Source organism: Otolemur garnettii, unplaced genomic scaffold (genome assembly GCF_000181295.1).
Source record: "Otolemur garnettii isolate 467f Iridium unplaced genomic scaffold, OtoGar3 scaffold00021, whole genome shotgun sequence".
Taxonomy (NCBI): domain Eukaryota; kingdom Metazoa; phylum Chordata; class Mammalia; order Primates; family Galagidae; genus Otolemur; species Otolemur garnettii.
The window spans coordinates 19,178,913-19,188,461 of record NW_003852416.1 but is presented as its reverse complement, the minus strand read 5'-3'; the positions used below and the strand labels follow the sequence as shown (position 1 = coordinate 19,188,461).

At 37.8% G+C, this 9,549-nt stretch overlaps 1 protein-coding gene across 2 annotated transcripts in view; it reads left to right on the top strand.

The window, feature by feature from the left end:
- The window catches only part of BTRC (beta-transducin repeat containing E3 ubiquitin protein ligase), a 191,223-nt gene that overhangs the window by 149,330 nt on the left and 32,344 nt on the right, over positions 1–9,549 (top strand). For both annotated transcript variants that reach the window (XR_002772618.1, XM_012803680.2), the window contains exon 5: positions 8,378–8,609. Coding sequence is in view for 1 of the 2 variants with exons in the window: in XM_012803680.2 (XP_012659134.1) it covers positions 8,378–8,609 (232 nt within the window). In the remaining variant the exon portion in view is untranslated. The remainder of the gene's footprint in view (positions 1–8,377; positions 8,610–9,549) is intronic.

The window sequence follows — 9,549 nt, the reverse complement described above, 5'->3', positions numbered from 1 at the left end:
AGCTGTAATGCCACGGCACTCTACCCAGGGGGACAGCTTGAGGCTCTGTCTCAAAAAAAAAAAAAAAGTTAGATTTGTTGTTCCTAAAAGTTTCATGCAAGTAGAATCATAAAGTATATGCTCTTTTATACTTGGCTTCTTTCATTCAGCATGTTTTTGAGACTCATCCTCATAATTTTGTATATTTGTACTTTGTTCCTTTTTTGGTGAGTACTCTTCCATTATACATATACATACACGTTATCAGTTCATTCTTTTTTTTTAACGTGAAACAAAGTTTATTGAGAAACAGAAAGGTGGATTTACAGAACAAAAGCAAAATAAAGGTTTACAGAGCAAGGCACGTTGTTAGTCATGGACAATGAATGGGCTTCCATTGTCTGAATAAGGAAAAGGCCTCAGTTCATCTCGTGATGGGCATTTGGATTATTATAGTTTTGGACTATTATGAATATAGCAGCAGTGAACATTAATTTACAAGGCTTTGTGTAGAACTGTGTTTCATGGGGGGAGTAAATATCTAGGATTAAATATGCTGGGTCATATGGTAAGTAAGTATATATATAACTTTATAAAAAGCGTGTCAACCTGTCTTTCAGAGTGGTTGTACCATTAAACTTTATTGCCAACAATATATGAGAGATGCAGGTGCTCCTTTTTTTTTGCCAATACTTGGTATGGTCATGTCTTTTTAATTTTAGCCATTCTAGTAAGTGTGTATTAGTATCTTGTGATTTTAATTTATAATCCCTATGATGATGCTGAACATGTTTTATATGCTTTTTGGCCCATTAATCATGGATCTTTTTGTGTGAAGTATCTGTTCAAATCTCTTGCTCATTAACAAAACTGGGATTATTTATTTTCTTATTATCGAGTTTTAAGAGATCTTTCTATGTTCTAGAGGCAAGTCCTTTTGTAAATACATATTTTGCAAATATTTTCTCCCAGTTTATGATTTGTCTTTTTTAACTGTTTCTTTTAGAACTCAGAAGTTTTAAATTTTGCCACACGCCAATTTTTGACTTTTTTTTCTTTTATAATGTTTGCCTTTCCCAAGGGCACCAAGATTGTTTTTTTTAAGATGTTTTATAATTTTAGCTTCTACACATAAATCCAGACTGTTTAAGCCAGGTGTGATGGCCCACACCCAGTAGTCCCAGCTACTCAAGAGGCTGAGGCATAAGGATTACTTGAGCCCAGGAGTTTGAGATTGCAGTGAACTGTGATGATGCCACTGTACTCTTTGTCTGGGTGACAGAGTGAGATTTTGTCTTGGATAAATTGTTTCAGCACCATTTATTTAAAAGGCTATCCTTTCCCCCATTGAATTATCTTGGCACTGTTCTCAAAATTCAGTTAACCACATGCCACATGTGAGTCTGTTTCTGGACTGTTCTGTTCTAGTGATCTATACTTTGGTCCTTTTTTTTTTTTTTTTTTTTAGAGATAAAGTCTCACTTTATCACTGGTGTCACACAGCTGATTGCAACCTCCACCTCCTGGGCTTAGGTGATTATCTTGCCTCAGCCTCCTGAGGAGCTGGGACTACAGGTGCTGGCCACAACATTTGGCTGTTTTTTTTGTTGTTGCGGTTTGGCCGAGGCCAGGTTTGAACCTGCCACCTTCGGTATATGGGGCCGGTGCCCTACTCACTGAGCCCCACTCACTTGATGACTGTTGTATGTCTTCAGTACTTCAAGTCCTTCATCTTATTTTTTTAATGAATATTTTGTCTAAGTTTCAGTCTTTTGCATTTCCTTTTGTTTCTTTGGTTGGTTTATTTTAAATCAGAGTGTCACTCTTGCTCCAGACCAGAGTGCTATAGTTTCAGCCTAGCTCACAGCAACCTTAAATTCCTGGACTCAAGCAATCCTCCTGCCTCAGCCTCCCGAGTAGCTGAAACTACAGGCATGAGCCACTATGCCCAGGCACTTTTTTCTATTTTTGGTAGGGATGGTGTCTTACTCTTGCTTTGGCTGGTCTCAAATTCCTGACCACAAACAATCTTCTTGCTTGGCCTCCCAGAGGGCTAGAATTACACACTTGAACCACTGAACCTGCCTGGCCCTTTTCTTTGCTATACAAATTTTAGAATCAGCATGACAGTTTGCCTCCTGATATTTTGGTTAATATTGCACTATCTTTGTAGATCAATTTGGGAAGAATGAACATCTTAATGATATTGAGTCCAATTTATGAACATAGAATATCTCTCCATTTAGTTAAGTATTTTTAAATTTTTATATTAAATATTTGTATTTTCTTGTTTTTTATTCTTTCTTTTCCAGTTCCAGAATGCGTATTTAAGTATTTTAAAAATTTCCCTCAGCAGTGTTTTATAATTTGCAGTGTATAGGCATTACACAAATTTTGTTAAATTTATACCTTAATATTATGTTTTTGTGCTCCTGTAAATGCATTGGCAGATGTTTTTCAAATTCACACACATATATATGTATATATATACACACACACACATATATATATGAAATTAGTATAGCGTTTATTCTTTGGGTGGCTAGTGACCTGCAAAGAGACACTAAGAGGGCTTGTAAGGCTTCTAACAACCTGTTTCTTGAACTAGGTGATGGGTACATGGGTATATTCACCTTGTGAAAATCCATAGAGCTGCACAGCTGCACACTTAAGATTATGCACTTTTGTGTATGTTATACTTCAATGAAGATTAAAATAAATGGGAAACATACATGTGGAAAAATGTACTTTCAGTAAGAGTGTGAAAGCCCAACTCCAGCAGTGTCTTTAAGTTCATTAAGAATGTTCATTTAGTGAGTGCTTCACTGTGTCCTAGGTGGTATCCTAAGTATCATTTTTATAGTTGAGGGAAACAGAGACTTAGAAAGATCAAATTATTTATCCATGTCACACATCTGATAAATTGAGGGACCTGAATTGGAACCTATTTTTTTATTGTAGGGCCAAAGCTCTTTTAAAACAATACAATATGGGGTAGTGGTTAAAAGTAACTCATTTGAAGTGTTAATGGATCTCAGCCGTATGTCTTTCTGTCTCACAAAGAAATAATCTTATTGGCTCAGGGCCTGTAGCTTAGTGAGAGGGCACCAGCTGCATACACCAAGGCTAGCGGGGTCGAACCCAGCCCAGGCCTGCTAAACAACAATGACAATAAAAAGAATAGCTGGGCTTTGTGGCAGGCGCCTATAGTCCCAGCTACTTGGGAGGCTGAAGCAAGAGAATCACTTAAGCCCAGGAGTTTGAGGTTGCTGTGAGCTGTGATGCTACAGCACTCTACTGAAGGTGATATGTGAGACTCTGTCTCAAAAAAAAAAGAAGAAAAAGAAATACTCTTATTTTGAGGAGCAGTGACTATAAAATGCAGTGTGAGCTATGATAGCCCAGAACAGTTCATAAATGCATGAATCTCAGTTTATACTTCATTTCTAATAGCTAAATATTTTAAGTATTATTTATGATTTGATCATTGAAAACGTAAGAATATTTTGACCAAACTTTTGTTCCTACAGTAGGATAACCAAACTGGTTCTATTCTTAGACAGTTTTATCTGTTCACAGTCTGATAGCTGCTGAACAAAACATGTTTTCCACATGACTATAGAAATATGTGATTTGGTCTGGGCATGGTGGTTCACTCCTATAAGCCTAGCACTTTGGGAGGCTAAGGTAGAAGGATCACTTGAGGCCTGGGCAACATAGCAAACCCCATCTCTACATAAAATAAATACTAGCTAGGTATGGTAGCACATGCCTATAGTCCTATATTTATACCTTAGTAGATCCTTTATTACTATTTTCACAAGGTGAATATACCCATGTAACCATCACCTAGTTGAAGAAACAGGTTATCATGAGCCTTACAAGCCCTTTTTGTGTCCCTTTGCAGGTCACTAGCCACCCAAAGAATAACCACATATACTATATATATGTGTGTGTGTGTACACACACACACACACACACACACACACACATATATGTATGAATTTGAAAAGCATGTGCCAATGCTTTGCACAAAAATATAATATTAAGGTATAAATTACCTTAGACCTATGTACTCTAGAGGCTGAGGCAAAAAGATCCCTTGCCAGGAGTTCTGAAAGTGAGTAAGCTATGATGATGCTTCTGTACTCTATCCTTGACAACAGAGCAAAAAACTGTCACAAATGTATATATATACACACACACATACATACATACATATATATATGATTTATTTAAAAAATAAGCATCATCATTTCATTAATTTGTTGACTGTTTTCTCTGGTACTGGCATTTCTGGTTTTTAACTAGAAAACACTAGTCTGTTCGCACCCAACTAAGGTTCATTTCCACCTTTTGAAAGACAAACAGCAAATATATAAAAAGATGATGTAGTGGGAGGTTTTGGTTGTTGGGATGAAAAGTGGCATTTGGTCAAGCTTACAAACTCACCTGTTTGTTAGCTCTGTAAATCTTACTCCACATTTCATGAGTTTTCCTTTTCTGAGATGCAAACAAATAACCTACACAAAAAGCAGCCCTGAAGTCCCCCAAGGCCTATGTCCAACAAGGTTCTTATTAATCATTTTTAGTCTACATCCTAGACAACAGTGGCATTTATGGTAGAAAATATCCAGCTCTGCACACCAAGGCTTGCTGTTTACAGGTGTCTGCTCTTTCCATGTATTATAAATGGAAGGGCATTAGGCCATTCTTGAAAATATACTTTCAGCTCTGTATTGTTACTTTCTTGAAAATATACTTTCAGCTCTATAGTGTTACTTTCTAAAGAAGTCTCCATATAGAATTTAACATTGACAAAATAAGGCCAGACTGTGCCTTAAATAGCTCTAACCTTGGTATAGTTTTATGGCATGTTCCACATTTAATGTATCTAAGCAGGAATGAACTCTGTGGTTACACAGGTCTCCCTGCCAAATTGGGGTTACCTACAGCAAATATGCCAAAGTTCCATCAAATTACTTTGAGAAGTACCTGGTTTTAGTCATTTTTGTTATCCCCTAAGGAAAATCATACTTTCTTTAGAGTAGGAAAAGTTTCTGTTGATTTCTGAATCTTCTTATAAGATTCAGCTTCAACTCACTCTCTCTACAGCTACTGCTCTAGTCCAGGAGATTATTACCTCTTGCATGGACTGTTTGTCTCTTACTTGGCTTCTTCATTTCCATCTAGGTCATGTTCTATTATCCACATATCCATGATCCTTTTAAAAGGTGTCAGATTGTATAACTCTCTTGCTTTTGAGTGAATATCCATGGGCGTCACTCTCTCTCTCCTCTCTGTTCATTTTCCATGCTTCTCTAGCAGAATAGCTTGAGGTTCTTACATGGTGACTCAAGGCTTTAAGGTGTAAGCAGCCACTACTTGGGCTTAGAAGTCCCAGAATGTGACTTTCTATATCTCCATATTTATTCTATTTCCTCTACACCAAGTCCTCTTGGTCCTGCTAAGCTAGGACCTTTGCTCTTAAAATTCCCATTGCCTGGACCATTTTTCCCTCGTGTAACAAAATGTCTAGTTCCCACATTTTTTTCACATCTTAGATCACATATCACCTCTTTCTGCAGATGATCTCTGATCATTTGGACTTAAGGAACTATATTAGGTTTTTTTAATTGCTCTATAACAAATCACCACAAACTTAGTAACAAGAATTCAGTTCCTGGGGTGGCATCTGTGACTCAAAGGAGTAAGACGCTGGCCCCATATGCTGGAGGTGGCAGGTTCAAACCCAGCCCTGGCCAAAAACTGCAAAAAAAAAAAAAAAAAAAAAAAAGAATTCAGTTCCTTGTGTCATAGGACTGAGGTCTCCATTTTTCCTTACTTGCTGTCAGCCAAGGGCTATTCTCAGCAGCTACAGGCTGACCACATTCCTTGCCATCTGGCCTCCTTCCTCTTCTACAGCCAATTAGAGAAAATTCTCTGGTTTTTAAAAACGTTGGTACATCTAAGGCTTAAATGCCATTGCATTTGTTTACTGACTCCCATAAAACGTAACTAATTGTAAGACACTTCCTGAATATATTCTGCACAGAAATAAAAAGATAAATAGAAATGACTGACAAGACAGAGCCATTTCATAGTTTCCTTTAATTAATACTTGTCAGAAAATGAAGTTTGATATTATTTTTAATTAAGCCAGCATTCACAGAGGCAAACAATGACCACAAGACTTTTTTTTTCACATTTCCTAAATAGTTTCTACATTTTAGCTATGAAAGTCAGTTAGCAGAGCCAAATATGTTCTTAAGAGGTAGGATTTTTATGTTTATTCGATCAAAGTCTCTTATACCTTTCTGAGTCTATTCATTTCCAGATAGGAGTAGAAACTGTAACCAGGTATTTCATACCATGCATTAACATGTGATGCCCAGTCTTCAAATGCTGAATAATTTCTTTAAGATAAAAGGAGTGACTTGCAGCCGGGCCATGTAGATGAAGAAGTTTCATGTAGAGGAAATCACATCCTTGTGCATCTTACAGTTAATCTCCTCTGGATCCAGCTTCAGCAGGAGCCTCTCTGCTTTTAAAGTCCTCCTGTGATGGCTCAGCTCCCATAGCTCAGTGGTTAAGGTGCTGGCCACATACACGGGGCTGGCTGGTTTGAACCCCGCCTGGGCCTGCTAAACAACAGTGATAACTACCAAAAAAAAAAAAAAATAGTTGGACATTGTGGCAGGCACCTATAGTCCTAGCTACTTGGGAGGCTGAGGCAAGAGAATGGTTTAAGCCCAAGAGTTTGAGGTTGCTGTGAGCTGTGATGCCACAGCACTCTACCAAGGGTGACTATGTCAGACTCTGTCTCAAAAAAAAAAAAAAAAAAAGGCCTCCAATGATTAGGTCAGACTCACCTGAATATCATCAGACTCCCTATTTTATGTCAGCTGATTTGGGTCCTTATTTTAATCACAGCAATACATATATTACTGTTTATTTGAATAACTGAGAGAAGGTATGTGTACACCAGGAACCAAGGGTCTTGGGGCATTATCTGACAGCTTTGCCTGCTACAATAGCATATACTTTTTTCTTGTTCCTTTATCCTGCTTTATTTTTCCTTATAGCATTATCTATATTATGTTTTCTACTTGCATTTGTTTATAATGTGCCTCCCACACTAGAATATGTATTATTGATGATAAAGACTGTCATTTTGTGCATTATTGTATTCCTAGCAACAGTGTTAGTGTTTGCCACATTGTAGATGCTCAGCAAACACTTTATTAAATGTCAATTAATTTAACAAAAGACTGTGTGGGAAATAATTTGGGGTGGATTGAGTGTAGAAGCATTATTTAAACTTTATGTCCAAAGGTACCAAAGAGTCTCAGAATATTCATTGGCCTTTCTTTGCATGAAAGACTTCTTATTTGACTGTTAAAAAATAAGTTTTATGGGGCACTCATAGCTCCACCAGCCACATGCTCCAGGGCTGGTGGGTTTGATTCTGGCCCAAGCCTGCTAAACAAAACAAAACAAACAAACAAAAAAAAATAGCTGGGGGTTGTGGCAGGCGCCTGTAGTCTCAACCACTAGAGAGGTTGAGGCAAGAGAATCACTTGAGCCCGAGAGTTTGAGGTTGCTGTGGGCTATGATGCCACAGCATTCTACTGAGGGTGACAAAGTGAGACTCTGTCTCAATTAAAAAAAAAAAAAAAGTTTTGAGCAGGGAATTGTGTAAATGTCCAGTAATTGGTATATTCAAGAGAAAACAAATTAGTTTTGTTGCTTATTAGCAATAATAGTGTGCTTTCAACTTTCTTTTTTTTTTTTTTTTTTTTTTTAGACAGAGCCTCAAGCTGTCCCCCTGGGCAGAGTGCCATGGCATTACAGCTCACAGCAACCTCCAACTCCTGGGCTCAAGCGAGTCTCCTGTCTCAGCCTCCCAAGTAGCTGGGACCACAGGCGCCCGCCACAACGCCCGGCTATTTTTTGGTTGCAGCCATCATCGTTGTTTGGCGGGTCCGGGCTGGGGATTCGAACCCGACAGCTTAGGTGTACGTGGCTGGCGCCTTAGCCGGTTGAGCTATAGGCGCCGAGCCGCTTTCAACTTTCAGTTATCATTTGTGTATCTCCAAATAATAAGAATGTCTTCTTGTGAGCTTTTGGAAATAGTTACCAGATCTTCCTGCAATATACCTGATTACTTACTGTGGTATTTCTGTAGCTTTCCATGTGATTGCTATTCACAAATGTCCAAATACGATAGAATTACAAACTGGGTTCATTCATATAGATATAACATAGAATGCCATAGTTTTTTATATATAACTACGGTGTGTATATATACATATATATATATAAAACAGTTTTAAAATACTTTCTGATTTTTAGTACTAATTGTAACATGTTTCTTTTTAATCCCCCCCTTCTACAGACAAAACTTGCCAATGGCACTTCCAGTATGATTGTGCCCAAGCAACGGAAACTGTCTGCAAGCTATGAGAAGGAAAAGGAACTGTGTGTCAAATATTTTGAGCAGTGGTCAGAGTCTGATCAAGTGGAATTTGTGGAACATCTTATATCCCAAATGTGTCATTACCAACATGGGCACATAAACTCCTATCTTAAACCTATGTTGCAGAGGGATTTCATAACTGCTCTGCCAGGTATGTCTACAGGTGTTTATAAACCATTAATTTGATACAATGGTGAGGGAACTGGATCTCCAGCTATTCATCTCTTTTAAAAAACTTTATGGCTTGACATTATAAATTTAGCCCTTTAATTATACCTTCTTAATATAAATACAAAAAAAAATCAAACTCTAGAAATAAAGATTCCTCTTTTACCTATCTTCTCCTTATCACATGTCCTACTATTCACACACCCCCTCCCTTTGAGACAGGGTCTCACTTTGTTGCTCCAGGTAAAGTGCAGCGGCACAAATCATAGCTCATTGCAGCCTCCAGTTCCTGAAGGAGGCTAAAATGATCCTTCCTTAGCCTCCAGAGTAGCTGGGACTATAGCCACATGTCACCACACCTGGCTAATTTTTTCTATTTTTTGTGGAGATGGGATATCACTATTTCTCAGGCTAATCTCAAAATCCCCGGCCCAAGTTATCTTCCCTCCTCACCTCTCAAAGTGCTAGGATTATAGGTGTGAGCCACTGTGCCTGCCCAAGAAAGATTTTTAGCTAGGTGTTTTTTTAAAAAGAAAGGAACCTTGTGGTATTTTATAAATAAATACATAGATTAAAATAAAATCATACTTAAAATACTTTTTTCTTGGAGGATGCTGTGGTTTTCTGAATGCTTAATGATAATCTGGGACACTACAGAGTTATCTGTATTTGGGAGAAATGCTACCTCAGGAAAATACAAGGTTCTCATGTATTGGAAGTTTATTTTAAAAGAAAAAATGGTACAAAAAAGGAGTGACTCTTATCTAAGATATCATATCTTTTGGGGGGGGATTCTGATTGTGGGAAACATACAAATTTTCTTTTATGGAAGTTATAGGAAATCTAGAAAATATAAAACATGGCTCGGCGCCTGTGGCTCAAGTGGCTAAGGCGCCAGCCACATACACCTAAGGTGGCGGGTT